A 15,354-nucleotide genomic window follows, 5' to 3' on the forward strand; every position below is an offset into this window, starting at 1 on the left:
CAGAGTGTTTAATGACTTCATGGCCTCTGTCAAACTGGGAAGGAAGGGAGATTATAAACATAGAATATAACTTTGTTCTGAAATGGTTTTTTTTTAATAAAACAAAAGGCATCATCTGGAATTTGTTACCTCAGAGCTTTAAAATAGAAATATATATATATGTAATGTTCCATAATGCTGTTCTTGGCCCTGTTGCCTTCAGTAATACCACACATTTTAGGAGGCTGGGGTAAGGGAACTTAGCAGGGTGAGCTGACTGAACTTTGAGTTAAATGCTTGTAGTCATAGAATCTGCAGGAGGAACAAAGTAAAGCTAAATGCAAAATAAATTTGGGTTCAGATTAGGTTGGAATTTGTAATATCCCTGCAGTCCAAGAGGAGTAACTCTAGGTCTTTCTAAGTAACATGGTTGAGAGCTGGTTTAATAATGCAGCAGTAGAGGAGAAGTTTCAATACCAATTTCTAAGCAGTCACAGTCCTGATTCTGGTACTTTTTCTGAATGGAATTTCAGGACAACTGCAAATACTAAAAGTAGTAAATGGTAGAGCCAGGCCCTGAAAGGTGGAGCACTCCATATTTTAATGTTAACCCAATGTCTCTTGATAAGAGGATATTGCACAATCCAGGTGTTTGAGTGCAGGAAAAACAAGGTTCAGGATAAACTCTTGAAATGTATTCATGAGAATCTCTGAGAGGTGAATTCTCTCTTTGCTTCCTCCTGAGAGAGCTCAGTTCTTAGGTTGGCATCACTTGCACAAAACTCAGGTTTTAACCTGAAACACTCAGCAGTATTTTCATTTTACCAAGTCTGCAATTCTTAGGGGGAGAATGTTAAAAACAGCTTTTCCAACTTCATTCCCTTCATGTGTTGGGAGCATGAGACTTACTGGGGTGGCATTAACCTGCTTTTCATCAGAACTAACTTATGTCACGCCTAAACTCTTACTCCATTTAAAAAAATCATTGGCAGAGGAAATCCTGTTCAGGTGAAACAGGAGCAGATCCTTCAGGAAAGGTGGGAAAGAGGAAGGTCAGACTGGAATTGCCAGATGGGTGAATAGTCCTTTCAGGTGAGGGCTGGTCTAGAACTGCCCAGACTGTTTAAATCTCAGAATTTTGGTGTTCTCCAGTGCCAGGCTTGTGTTTCCCTGCAAGTGCACTCTGGTGTCAGAGGAAGGGACAGTAAGGGACTGTAGGAGAGGAATTTGGACAGGAATAAACTCCAGTGCTGCCTGGGAGAGCAGATGCCCAGCTCAGCCCTGGATACTTCATCCTCAGCCCTGATTTTTAGGCCAGTGCTTGTTATCTGAAAGGCAGGAAAATATTTTCTCTAAGCTTTTGCCTAAAGCTACTGGAGAGAAAACCACCAAAGATAAAAACTGCTTAAAAGCAACAAAAGCTCCGAGTTCTTTTGTTCTAGATTGATTCACTGTAGGAACACAACAAACAAACAAATGTAGCTTGACCTCTCTTTTACATAAGAATATAGGAAGATCTTTGGAAGCATCTGACACAATGTATGTTGTCTTTGAGCACTTGTTGTCCAAAATAGCTGCACTGCTGCCTTTCAGATGTGTTTGCTTTGTGCAGGGCTGTGTAACTCTGCTCCCCTTTCTTTCCTGTAGTAACAGGGGGTATCACGGAGGAGCAGTTCCAGACACACCAACAGCAGTTGGTGCAAATGCAGAGGCAACAGCTGGCTCAGCTGCAGCAGAAACAGCAGTCCCAGCATTCCTCCCAGCAGGCACATCCAAAAGCACAGGTACTGCTCCCAAAATGTCCTCACATACTGCTAATTCCTGTTTGCTTACTGTGTTCATCTCTCTTTAAAACTAAATGTAACAGCCCAGTAAAGGTATTACATTTTAGAGTGAATGTTGAATATTTTTAGCCAGGTTTTTTTTTTTTTATAACTTGTATATCATGGTTGCATTTTAGAAGTTGAGACTTCATAGTTTCTTATGTTCCCTGCATCCCCAAGTGTAGAAACACCAGTGTGCTTTTAAGTTTTACTACTTTCACTGGTTTTACCTCCCTTTGTGTAACAGCTCTGAAGAGACTCCTTTAATAAAATTACCTGATGAGGTAATGTTCTATTATGGTAAGGTTCTATTATGAGCAGATGTTCAGTGAGTCCTCCAAATTGGTACCTCTGAGAGGAAAAACAGAGCTTTGCATATTTGCATATTCTGTCTTCTAAAAGAATCCCATTTTTCCTCTGTAATACCTTGCAAGGGAGGAAAGATTTTCAGGTGTGCTTAGTTCTCTGTTACTTCCTTACCAAAAAAATACAAAAGCTGTTGCTGTTGTCTATTACTTTTACTTTGAGCATTTAATATCTTAATTGCTTGTGCTGTTTGTTCCTTCCCCTCAGTGTTTTCTACTTCAGTTAATCAGGGATTCTGTGTTGGCAGGGGACATTTTTTAAGTGTAAGGAGATGATGCCAGAATATTTAAACAAAAGGAATGAATTTTGGATCTTTAAAACACTCTAATCTTCTGTGCAAAGTCATTTCTTAAGTTAATATAAATTGCAATTGGAGAATTAACCTTCTTTCCAGTAAGAATGGTAAGGCTTTCCAGTACTTAGTATTGTTTCAGAGAAACTGGGCTGATGGATAATGTGTGATTGCAGAATGAGCAGGGCACAAACTGCTGTGGTACAGAATCACTCCATGAGAGTGGATGGACCAGAAATACTAAACATCCTTTAGGTTTGCACTTGCAGAGTGTTTGCTGCCTGGAGACAGGAGAGAAAGGAGATTTGAGAAGCTTAAGGCATAGTCATCATCTTAAAGGAAACTTCTCAAAGACTCCCATGGAATCCCACAATGGTTTGGGTTGGAAGAGACCTGAAAGATTATCTCTTTCCACCCCCTGCCATGGGCAGGGACACCTCCCACTAGCCCAGGTTGCTCCAAGCCCTGTCTAGCCTGGCCTTGGACACTTCCAGGGATCCAGGGGCAGCCACAGCTTCTCTGCCCAACCTGGGCCAGGGCCTCCCCACCCTCCCAGCCAGGAATTCCTTCCCAATATCCCATCTCTCCCTGCCCTCTGGCAGTGGGAAGCCATTCCCTGTGTCGTGTCCCTCCATCCCTTGTCCCCAGTCCCTCTCCAGCTCTCCTGGAGCCCCTTTAGGCCCTGGAAGGGGCTCTCAGGTCTCCCCAGAACCTTCTCTCCTCCAGGCTGAACAGCACATGACAAGTGCTCTGTTGTGCTGAGAACTGCTCTTGCCATTGAGTGGCTGGATTGGGCAGGACTTGCCCAGCACTCCTTTGGACACTGATGTTCAGCTCCCCCTCAGTCTTGTGACACAGAAATATTCCATGTTTCAGTGCAGTAGGTTACATGTAGAACAAGTCTGTATTTACATGGTGGTATTTGTGCACTGGAGCAATCCTAACACTGTTTCATTTTGTACTTAGATAATTATGAAAACCACTTTTTTCCCCTCTTTTTTTTCCTCCCAGGGCTCCAGCACCTCTGACTGTATGTCCAAAACCCTGGATTCAGCCAGTGCCCACTTTGCTGCCTCTGCAGTGGTCAGTGCTCCTGCCCCCGGCCGCAGTGAGGGCACCAAGGAACCCAGCACCAGCCACAACAATATCAATGGTGTTGTCCAGCCTTCAGGTGATGATGCTTAAAACTCCTGTCTAGTATGAGCCAAGAATGTCAGCTTATCAATGTTCTTACTTATCAGCTGATCTTATTTCTGATTTAATAAATAAAAAATCAAATATATTAATTGGATAGTTTTAAATAGCATTCTCTGAAATACTCTTGGGCAATGACATGTGTCACAGAATCACAGAGTATCCTGAGCTGGGAGGGACTCACAAAGGTCATCCAAGTCCAACTCCTTGCCCTGCACAGGACCACCCCAAGAATCCCACCAATCCTGAGAGCCTTGTCCAACATCTGCTGTTAATATGGATATAAAGCTACCAAATGCTCTTTTACATTGGAGGAGCATTGTGTATTTTTTCCTTGGTTTGTCTTTTAATAATCTGTTACCATCAAAAGTGTGACAGCACCTTAAAACCAGTGTGAGTGTGTAATGAAAAAATAAATCAGTTGCTTAAACATGAAGCACTTTGAGAAGGAAATGGCCAAGTTGATAAATTATTTGGTCATTATCTCAAATGTTCAGCAGCTGCTACTGGTAATTCTTTTGACTTCACTGTAAGTTTTGGGTTTCACTGCATTTAGGATTCTTCCCAAATTCAGGGGCAAAAGTGTAGGCATTGGCATTCAGTGCCTTCCTCTCACCCCTCCTCCTGGTTGTGCTGGTGCCGTGGCCATGTAGCCAAGAGGCAAATGTGATTCGACACTGGGCTGCCAGCACAAAGAAAAGGCTTTTAGAGTAATTTGTTGTTTTAGCAGCTAATGAAGTGATTAGTTTTATAGACCTTCTGCCAGGCTGGGTTAATGATAATATGAAATGAATAGAGGGAGAAAAAACACGACTGAATAAAATCAATATACTGGAACAGCTCCAGGAAAGGGGGGAGAGAGAGAGACATCTGTGTGTAATTCTCTGAGATTGTATCCAAGAGGGCAGTGCTTTGAGGGCTGTAAGATTAGGCACCAGTGCTAAATTTTGTGACTGTGAAATAAGGATTCTTGCACTATCCCAGGGACAGACAATACTCACAGCATCACCTGGTTTAATAAACAACATTTCTGTCGTAACAGGAACCTCCAGAACCTTGTACTCCACCAACATGGCTTTATCATCCAGCCCAGGGATCTCCACCGTGCAGCTGGTAAGGACAGTTGGCCACAGCACCACAAACCACTTAATCCCAGCGCTGTGCACGAGCAGCCCCCAGGCTGTGCCCATGAACAATTCGTGCCTGCCCAGCACGGTGCACCTCAACAACGTCAGCGTCGTGTCCCCCGTCAACGTGCACATCAACACGCGGACGTCGGCGCCGTCCCCCACCGCCTTAAAACTCGCCACAGTCGCTGCCAGCATGGACAGAGTGCCAAAGGTGACCCCCAGCAGTGCCATCAGCAGTATAGCAAGGTGAGCAGGGGCACGTGGGCGGTGTGGTTGTGCTGCTTGAGTCACGTTGAGGTTGGAAAAGGCCTCCCAGTCCACCCTGTGCCACGTCCTGTCGTTCCTTGGACACCTCCAGGGATGGTGATTTCACCACCTCCCTGGGCAGTTTCAGTGCTTGACAACCCTTTCCGTGGAGAAATTCCTCCTGCTGTCCAACCTGAACTTCCCCTGGTGCAGCTTTGAGGCTGTGTCCTCTCTTTCAGCCCATGGAGTCCATCCTGTACTCAGTCCCACCTTGTCCCCCAGCCCAGAGCACTGAGTGCCACATCCAGTCCTTCCCTGCACACCTTCAGGGATGGGGACTCCAACCCTCCCTGGATTTCAATGCCTGACAACCCTTTCCATGAATAAATTGCTCCTGCTGTCCAACCTGAACCTCCCCTGGGGCAGCTTGAGGCCGTGTCCTCTCTGCAAGATCAGAGTCCCCCCTGTGCCCGATGCCCCCCTTGTCCCCCAGCCCAGAGCACTGAGTGCCACAGCCAGTCCTTCCTTGGACACCTCCAGGGATGGGGACTCCAAACCTCCCTGGGTTCCAACGCCTGACAACCCTTTCCACGAAGAAATTCCTCCTGATGTCCCACCTGAACTGCCCCTGGTACAGCTTGAGATTGTGTTCTCTCCATGCCCAACTCTGCACTAGAGAACATTGTTGCCCCCCCAAGAGACTTCCCAGAACACCCTCAGCACCTCCAGTGTGGCCAAACCAACAAGAGCTCATTAGGCAGATTAACCCCCCAAATAATTTGCACTGGTTTTAGGCACCAGTAGTTTTGGTTACTTTTTACTGTGTCTGAAATGGCCACTTTAATGGCAGTTTTAGCCATTTTAATTTGTGCCTTCTCGTGCAGCACTTCCATGTAGATTCTGTCAAACTCTGCACACATTCTCTCCATAACTTTGGGAACCCATTCTGTAAGATACAGGCTGGCACATACCTTTTTTATATAAATATATAGATATGTGTGTTATGTATTTATGTAACATACAAACCAGAAAACTGCATCTTACATAGATAGATAAAATCAAAGAATCATAGAATTGTTTAGGTTGGAAAAGACCTTCAAGAGATGTTTATTCTCATTGAACAGCAGCACTGTTATTTTAGGATACTCAGAAGATGTTTCATAGCTTGCAGTTGGCCAAGTTGTCTGAAAATGGGAGTACTTGGGGTTTGTTTTAAGTCTCTGCTATTTAAAGAAACAAAGCCACGTTTGTCTATGAACTGGAAAAGGAAAAAATGGGTCTTAGTAAATGATCAGAAAAAAATTAAGATTTCCTGCACTCGAGGGGGAATTATAACACTTTGTTCACTGACAGAAAAACTGATGCTGAGTTATCCTGGTGTATCTTGACTTTGTTCCTTCAGGAGACTTTTTAGTACTATTTAGTGCTCTTATCCATCATTTGGGCTGGTAGTTGGCAATTAAATGCACTGATCTTGTAGAAGGGGTGCACTGTCAGTGGGGTAACAGCAGCTGTGTTGAAATCCAATATTTCCTTTTAAATCACGTTTGCAGTGCGTGTGTTAAAGCTTCTCCCTGCTCCAGGGAGAAACACACAGCAGAGGAAAGGGATGATTCAAACTGAGGGAATCCTCATTTTCTGGCTGTAACCCTGGAATTCTGTTGCCTTGCAGGGAGAACCACGAGCCAGAACGCCTGGGCTTGAACGGCATAGCAGAGACCACAGTAGCCATGGAAGTGACATAACCTCCCCCCAGTGTCTCCACCTGTGCCCCTGGGGTGCTCATTGAATTCCACCTGAATGCAAACCACAGCACTCTGTGGATCACAGAGAACTCAGACAGACCTAAATGGACTCCAATTATATCGTGTATTAAGTCGATATATAATGTAAATTTTGTAAAATTTGGGAAAATCACTACCTTGTAAAATAGTTTATTTGTATCATCAATATTATTTCTGTTACTTGAATAGTAGATATTCATCATCATGCTTTTGCACTTGAATTTGCAACTGAATGGATTAAAAAAATAATTCTTTAATGGGATCATGAGCATGACATGGGATCCTGCATCACTTGTTTAAACTATTTATTTTGCCATGTTTACATTTTGTATCTTGTACAAATAAATGCAACTTTGTGTCTAAAAAAAAAAAGTTAAAGATTCATAGCTAGGAAACAAAATTCTTGTAATTTTTTTCTAAAGGAAATGTAAAGTTTTCACTTGGTTCATTTTGTTTCACAATTTGACTAGATGGACTTTTTGGTAAATACTTTAGTGGCATTTCACTGTCAAATATGAAGTTCAAGGCAAAATAGTATTTTCTATTACTGTGCAGGGGAAAGGGATGGATCGATACATGCAAATTTAATGTAGTAACTCACTTTTCCATATATTTTGAATGTATATTTCTATTTATAATACCAGTTTATAAAAAATAATTACACAGGAGAGAGAGGGAGGGAGAGAGAGAGAGAGAGAGGAAAAAAAAAAAAAACCACAGAGAACTGAGTAGGAAAATTATGCATCTGGCACAGGTGAAACTGTGCAGATCTGAGCAAAATTTTCACCTTGATGACATTTTATCCGAAGACTCTGCGTATTTTAACCGGCTTTCCAACTGTACCACACCCCACATTAAAGGATATTTTACCAGGTATGTATTGCATTATATATCATTGCAATAATTTCATTATTGGATGTCTAGATATCGAGCCATCCCAGGTGGTGGGTGGGGCGGGGAGGGGGGGGGGTGGGAGTGGAAAGGGGAGGGGGAGGGTCGTGGCAAGATTGTCTTTTCAATTTTGGAGAGTTTTCCTGTGGCTACAAGGCAAGTAACGGGTTGGAAAAAGTCTGACTGTAAGCGTTGGACACCTTCGTAGTGTAGTGTTTTAGTGACTTTTTTTATACGGTTCTTGTAAATTAGATACGTGTAGTGGTGTTTCCGAATGTTTGTTTATGCACTAGTTCAGACAACTTTCCCTGTTACTTGTTCTTGATAAGTGAAAACTGCAGGGAAATAAAAAATACATATCAAAACCTGGCCATGGTGCACATGTGGTTCTTTCACAGGGTGCAGGCAGTGACACCTGGAAGTTCTTAGGGGTTTGTTAAAGGGGCTCTTGGTGTGGTTTGCAGCACTGCATAGGCACTGGTTTCCAGAAGGTTCCAGGTTATTCCCTGTCTGTGGAAGGGGAGGGATGGGGCTGGAGGTTGGGATCTGAGACCTGGGAATGGAGTGAATGAGGGTTTCTTGTTCTTCCAGAGAAACTTGGGGTGAATCGTTTGACTGTTGGATTCTCCACATTTGGATAATGTTTCTGATATTTCTTACAAATCACAGAATCTTTTTGAGGTTGTCTAGGCCAGACCCACCCTCCTGAGAAACTCGAGATATGCTTTGCCTTGATGTCATGCAGTCAGTGTGTTTTTCTTCTCAGCTACATATAAAGAGCTATTTTTAACCCAAGTTGTGTTTCAGCCTGCTTTGTCTTGCGTTGTGGAAGTTGAAATTTCTGGCAGCTGAAAACACTTTGCAGAGCTTTAAATACCAGGAGCTCGTCAGAAACTCAGATGTCTAAAATTAACTGGTTTTTTGCTTCACTGAGCCTTTATTTTTTTTATTCAGTCTGATGTCTCCAAGGAGAGGTGAGAACAGATTAAACCTGTTGAGAGCAGTCAGAAGGACCCATGACCTGCCTTGGTCAGGTGAGGTGTGGTGGCAGCATTTGGGGTGTCAGCACAAGGGGGGCACCTGTGCAAAGGTGTTTATTCACTGCTCTGGGCTTTCCCTAAAAAACTGCTCTGTGGTCTTTCCAGGTGTGTCTGAGCCTTCCTGCAGAGCTGGGCTCATTCCTGGGAATGACTGACCCACATGGTCTAAAGTATAAATGAATTTTCTCTGAAAGAATTACTGAAAATCTAAGCCTGACAAAGAAATAAGTTATTCTCCTCGATTATATAGAAATAACCTTGCTTCACACCATCCCCAAAACCCTTTGGAGGCTTAATGAAAATGGGAAGTAATTTCTTCTGCAGATTGAAAGCTGTGGACTCTCACTACAGACATGGATCATTTTCAGGGAAAATTGGACTGAAGATGTCTCAGATTGCTGCCTGTCTCAGACTTGGGGTAGTCTAATCCTCATCTAATTACTTTAAAAAACCTTTAGCTGGAGCTTCGAACTTTTAATGGATTCTGAGAAAATGGGAGGTGGAGAGAAGGATCCCACGAGCTCCCAAGGCTCTGATGGTAAGTGCCAGATGTGGAATGGGGTTCATTTAAAGGATTAGTAAAGCAGAACTGGAAAAGTCATCCTTAGAATTTCTGGCAGTTAATTGTGTGCCTCAAGTGCAAGAGAAGGGGAGTGATGGATAATGCTGTAGCTCATGGAAATCTTGCTTAAAAAGAAGAAAAAGAGAAAAGAAAGGGAGTATGGCTAGAAACTCTGCTTTGTCCTGATCCCACTAAACAGCAGGGAATGCCACTGAGTTGGTTTTGTGCTGTTTTACTCTGTGTGTTGAGGATAACACTCATTTTTAATTCTTATTTGAAGAGGATTTGAATAGTGATTTTTGTTCTGTCATTTGAATGTCATTCAGGTAAGATTGTTAATTCTTACTTAGTTTGTCTACAGCAGTTTATACTGGAGTCCATGTTCATGTGCACAGTTTCCCTTAAATATCAGGTACCAGGAAATGATGGTTCTGTTTCTAATTAGGTTTATCAATTTAATTACAGACCGACTGGAGTTTTGGTGTGTGTTCAGTTGTCATCCCAACAGGCTTCCTGGGTTTGACTTCAGAGAAACAGTTTCAAATCTCACTTCCATGTTTGTTCTACTTTTAGATTTTGCAATATTCAGACTTACTCTTAGGAAGGTGGAGAATGACCTTCATGAAGTGCACCCACTGTATCTCTAAATGCATCTGCACGTGCTTCTCATTTTTTAATGATGTAATCTCATAAAATTAAGGAAGAGCACCCATGCAAGTTCTATTTAACCCCATTTAATCAGTCTGGATTGTCACCCAGGAAAAAAAGGAAAAGTAATGTAGATGGAATAGGAAACCTGAAAACTGAAAGGGAGTCACAGTGAAGTCCTTCCTGGGCTGTGGCCACTCCTCAGCAGCTTTGTCCACCCTGTGGATGTGTCAAGAACCTCTCCTTGTGCCTGTCACAGGGATTGTTTGGGAATCACTGAATCCCAGAAGGGTTTGGGTTGGAAGGGACTTTAAAACTCATCTTGTCCCACCCCCTGCCATGGGCAGGGACACCTCCCACCAGCCCAGGTTGCTCCAAGCCCCATCCAGCCTGGCCTTGGACACTTCAGGGATCCAGGGGCAGCCACAGCTTCTCTGGGCAACCTGGGCCAGGGCCTCCCCACTCTAACAGCCTCATAACTTTGTGAAGTTATGATTATTTCTGTGACTAAGAATAGTAAAATCTCTTTAGTCCAGTTTGGCTTCAGTCCATTGCACCCTGGTTTAACTCCAAGTGGAATTGCCCAGGGAGGATGATGTAGAAGGATCAGAGCAAGGAGCAAAGGAAGGAGGGAGGCAATAATTCAGGCAGATACGTGGCAGATAACAGAAAACCTGCAACACAACAGCCATCTCAGCCTGAAACTTTCTGTCTGGTGGGAGTACAGGACTGACCATCCGTGTGGGATCATACCCTGACAAGGTCTCATCCACTCAGGAATGTCAGGAGGAATGAGCTGTGCCTGTCAGCTGTGGGCTCTCCCCAGGCCAGCAGAGCTAATGGAGCAGAAGACGATCCAGTGACCAAGGCACATCTCACAGCTGCACTCCCCAAACCTCGGCAGCACTCGGGGCTGATTTTTAACAGAGCAGAAGCTGCCAAGGATCCCCACGTGCCCAAATCCCCCCCCGGGGGCCGGGCTGGTGGCAGCTGGCTGGGAATTGGTGGCAGCCTGGTGCTCACTTCCCACCGCGGCTCTTAACGCTTGGCTGCCCCTGCCCCAATTAATGTCACTTCACTGAGCCCTGCCCTGGGGATAAACTGCTCCTTAAAATAGCATCGTGTCCCCCCTCCCTTCCTGATGATGATCTGACTGGACTGGTCCTGGTGGGTTTAAATCCCCGGCGCTGTAAGTGACACCAGAAGATGGCATCAGCTGCCTGCGATGCTCTTTAACTCTTTCTGCAGCTCCGGGGACGCTTTGTGGCTCGGGATTGTGGATTTTTTTTAGTGGCTTTTAGTGCTTTTTTTTTCAGCTGGCGTTTTTATGGTTGCTTCATAACTTCCTATAATTTAAATATATAATTTATAATATATAATATATAAATTTATAATCCCCCCCCCCGAGTTCCCATCCTTTGATTCGGGTGATTTATCGAGTAACCCAAATAAAAAGATGGCAACTTGGACAAATGTTTTGAGTGTTGAATATAAGCAACTAAAAGGCTTTGCTGTTTTACAAAGCAGTAAAAAAAAAAATAATCTATTTATTTATTTTTAGTAAACGCATTTTTATAGGTAGGTTTACATGATATAGATGACTGTATAACGTGAATAATTTATATGAAGAACTGAGATTTATGTGTGTACTTACGAAACTTATATATATTTTACAGGAAGTGCTTTGCAAATCAGAAGCAATTCTGCTCTTAAACTCCCTGCCAAACACTTTTCTCCTGGAGTATCTTTGGAGTGCCAGTGCTCCCTTCCCACCCCTGACCTTCCGTGGAGGTGTGAGAAAGGAACCCTCACAGCCCCAATCCCCAAAGAAATCCTTCCCTGTGGGATCAAAGGGATGTTGTGTGTGGATAACCATCCTGGGTGACTGAGAGGGTCAGTTGTGCAACGTTTTGCTGTTGCATTTTGCCCTTTGCCCAAATGTTCTTGTCCCCCAGTGTCCCTCCTGAGCTGTGGATGTGCCTCTGTGCCTTTGGCCATCCCTGGGGATGCACACTGGATGTTCCTGTACCTCACTGCCTCCTAACTGCCTTCTCAGCACTTTTTAGCTCGTTTTGTTGCCTGTTTTATTTATTTGCTTATTTATTTTTCTTCCTGCTAAACCCTTTCATGTCCTGGCTTAGCAAACATATTCCCTGGTGCACTCTAAGGTGTCTTCTGGTGTCTGGGGGGCATTAACTACTTGAGACACTTAAAAGTGCTTTTTGTCGTGGGGATCCCAACCCTCTGGGGAGAAATGCTTTCCTGCCCCTTTACCCACAGACATCTCAGCACTGCTGGCACAGGCATTTCATCAGATTTCCTCTCTCAGGCCACTGCTGAGGCTCCAGGATCAATGGGATCTGCATTAAAGCCGCTTTCCCTGCTGACAAATTACACCCCTGGCCAGCACTGAACTGTTAAACACAGCAGAAATTCAACCTTGGTGTTCTTTTTTTCTCCTGAAGCTCCTTCCCAACTCCAAAGCCCGTTCCTGGAGCCCAGAAGCAATGAAAGGAAACAAAGTTCTTTGAGCTCTGCACATGGGAAATTGTTTTTTCCCCTTTCTGAAATGCCCAGTTCCTTTATTTCTGTGGAATCACCTCACAATCCACCTTCTGGTGTCCTTCAGGACTGTCACCTGTCCCCCCCTTGGTTTTCCTGCAGCTTTAACACCTTGTTATCCTGGTATCTTGTTCTCTTATGATCCCATTGAATTCGTTGTTCCTTTTGGGAAGCTCTGACATCTTGTGCTGTTTGAACTGTCCCAGCTGAGGTTGGCTCAGCCTGAGAATTTCTTCAGGAAAAAAATCAGAGCTCGCTCTCAAACCATATCTGGTCTGCCAGGGTGAGCTAAACTGTGGAATTACAGCTGGAGGACTTGCTGGGAAAGCAGGAAAATGAGGTGACATCGAGGTTCTCTGGCTTTTGCTTTTGTGGTACTGGTAGGAAGAAAATCCTCTTGTGTTCTGGTGTAAGAAAGCTCAATGAAGCACAGCCACAGTGGTGTTTCTTGTAAAGTGAACGACTGAAAAATGACATGGGTTCAGAAGTGAAGGGGAGTAATTAAGGTGACAGCAGTGACATCTGACCGGTTTTGTGTCTCTTCATGCTTTATGTAAAGCAGTTTCCAAAAAAACTCCACATCACACCTTCAGGCACCCAGCCCAGCCTGGAAGGAGCTCCCAAACCCCAGGAGGAGCTGATCACTCCCGAGCCTGGCTGAAAACTCCTGTTCCTACTAGGCTGCTTAACCTAAGCTGGTAATAAGTAGTAAAAATAGCAGCTCAGTGACAATGAGGTATTGTCTGCACCACAGACAATGTCACATTGTTTGTGCCAAAACTGCTCAGAAAAGATGGCCCTTTGAATTCTGATTGCAGATTATACCTGCTCGAACAGGAAAATAGATTTTTTGCCTATCTTGCTCCAAAATGAGCTCTGGATAATGGAGGAAAATAAGGATTAATTCATCCAAAGGGTTGTCTTTTATGACTAAGCCCCTGCTTGTCATGACTAACAGAATTTGCTATTCAGGGTAAAAGCTTGAAACATAAGAGAAATAAAAGGGATAATTGGTAATCCACGGGAATAAATCTCATTATATAATAATGTCTTATCACATGCTGCACATTGCTAACTCTCCTCGATGTAATTGCTTTCAAGAGGGGTGTGAGAGCCTCTGGAACAAGCCTGCTCCTCACCTCTACCTCAGGTAATGAGGACAACCACTGGAGCTGGAAAAAAAGGGAGATTTCCATCAAAATGCTGGAGGACTGTCCACCATCACCTTAATTGTAGGGCTGAGGCTAATTGAGTTAAACTGGGACTCGGGAAGAAACCCGAGTTTTAGGAATTGCTGAAGCCTGGGTCATGTTCAGACTTGTGGACATGTACAGTGGTGGTTGGAATCTTGTTTAGTGGTCCAGCTTCTTCTAGGGAGAAAATGATGGAGGAGGAGGAGATGTCCTGTGGTCCAGACCCTTCAAATCACATGAATGCAGTGAAATAAAGGAGTCTGGGCACAGGGGTGGGGACAGGAGGGCAAAGTGTTGCAGGTGCTTTTAGCAGGTAAAGAAGGAGCATTGTTGGAGGAGGAGCAGAAGGACAGCACCCCTGATGTGTAGGAACAGCCTCCAGCCCCTCCATCTGTTTTTCCCAGATGCTGATTCACCGACTGCGTCGTGACCAAACTTCCTGTCACTTGAACGAGGTCCAAGCGTCACCCCGAGGTACCATTGCTTCTGCTTCTTCTCACAGCAGTGATGTAATGTGTGTACATAATGTATTCCAGGAATAAATAACCTGGTTAGAGATCCAGCTTGTGCCAGAGGCGAAGCACAGCTCTGTCCTCCCTCCTTGTCCCTTTAAGATTTTCCCCCAGAGAGCAGATTTGTAATCCAAGTGTAATCCAAGATTTGAGCCCCTCAAGATTTGAGTCAAACTCTGCAATTTTTGTTGTTGTTGTTGTAGTTAATCAGTAGCTGTAGCTGGATGATTGTGATTGAAGAGTTACATTGTGAGTGTCACAGACATGGCTAATCTTGTGTTTTAAGGAAAAGAGAAGACAATCCCAAGGTTGGTCTCTGGGAGGGGTTGGGCTCAGGAACCTGCTGGTGCTGGTTTGGGTGGGGGTACATGGACAGCACCTGGTGCCTGAGCTCAGATTTTTGGTTTGCTGACCAGCCATCCGTGTCTTTGGTTTGAGACAAAGGGATCTCAGGGGAGAACTCAGGGAAATTCTGAGGGGAGCTCTGAAAAGGGGAATCTGAGGGGGAAAGGCGCTGAGTGGGGCTCTGAGTTGGGGGCCACTAAGTGGGGTCCGAGTGGGAAGGATGCTGAGGGGAGTCTGTTGGAGCAAGTCCAGAGCATAACCACAAAGTTGATGAGGGGCCCAGAGCACTTCCCATTTGGAGACAGGCTGAGAAAGTTGGGGCTGTTCAGCCTGGAGAGGACAAGGTTGTGTGGAGACCCCATAGCACCGTCCAGTGTCTGAAGGAAGCTGGAGAGGGACTCTTCACCAGGAACTGGAGTGATAGGACAAGGAGTGATGGGTTCAACTGAAAGAGAAGAAATTTAGTGTAGATATATGGAAGATATTCTTCCCTGTGGGGAGGGTGAGACACTGGAATAGGTTTCCTAGAGAAGCTGTGGCTGCCCTTGGAGATGTCCAAGGCCAGGTTGGACGGGGCTTGGAGCAACCTGGTCTAGCGGAAGGTGTCCCTGGGAAGAGAACAGGATGATCTTTCAGCTCCCAGCATCCCCCCCCTCCGGCGATCCCGCATCCCTGTGATGCCGAGGGGCGGACGCCGCGGTCCCCGCACCGCCCCCGTGTCCCCGCGCAGCCGCGGCCGGTGCGGGGCCGGTCCGGGGCGGGTCCGCGGGCTGCGAGAGGGGCTGCG

The 15,354-nt window shown here is 44.9% G+C and overlaps 1 protein-coding gene across 2 annotated transcripts in view; it reads left to right on the top strand.

Annotated features, from left to right (window-relative positions):
- Positions 1-8,074, top strand: part of EPC2 (enhancer of polycomb homolog 2) — a 37,748-nt gene extending 29,674 nt beyond the window's left edge. For both annotated transcript variants that reach the window (XM_064661662.1, XM_064661663.1), the window contains exons 11-14: positions 1,627-1,763; positions 3,472-3,631; positions 4,697-5,030; positions 6,703-8,074. In XM_064661662.1, the coding sequence (XP_064517732.1) occupies positions 1,627-1,763; positions 3,472-3,631; positions 4,697-5,030; positions 6,703-6,775 (704 nt within the window). In that variant the 3' untranslated portion in view covers positions 6,776-8,074. The remainder of the gene's footprint in view (positions 1-1,626; positions 1,764-3,471; positions 3,632-4,696; positions 5,031-6,702) is intronic.
- Positions 8,075-15,354: the final 7,280 nt, after the last annotated feature.

The sequence above is a fragment of the Pseudopipra pipra genome, chromosome 7 (assembly GCF_036250125.1).
Source record: "Pseudopipra pipra isolate bDixPip1 chromosome 7, bDixPip1.hap1, whole genome shotgun sequence".
Taxonomy (NCBI): Eukaryota; Metazoa; Chordata; class Aves; order Passeriformes; family Pipridae; genus Pseudopipra; species Pseudopipra pipra.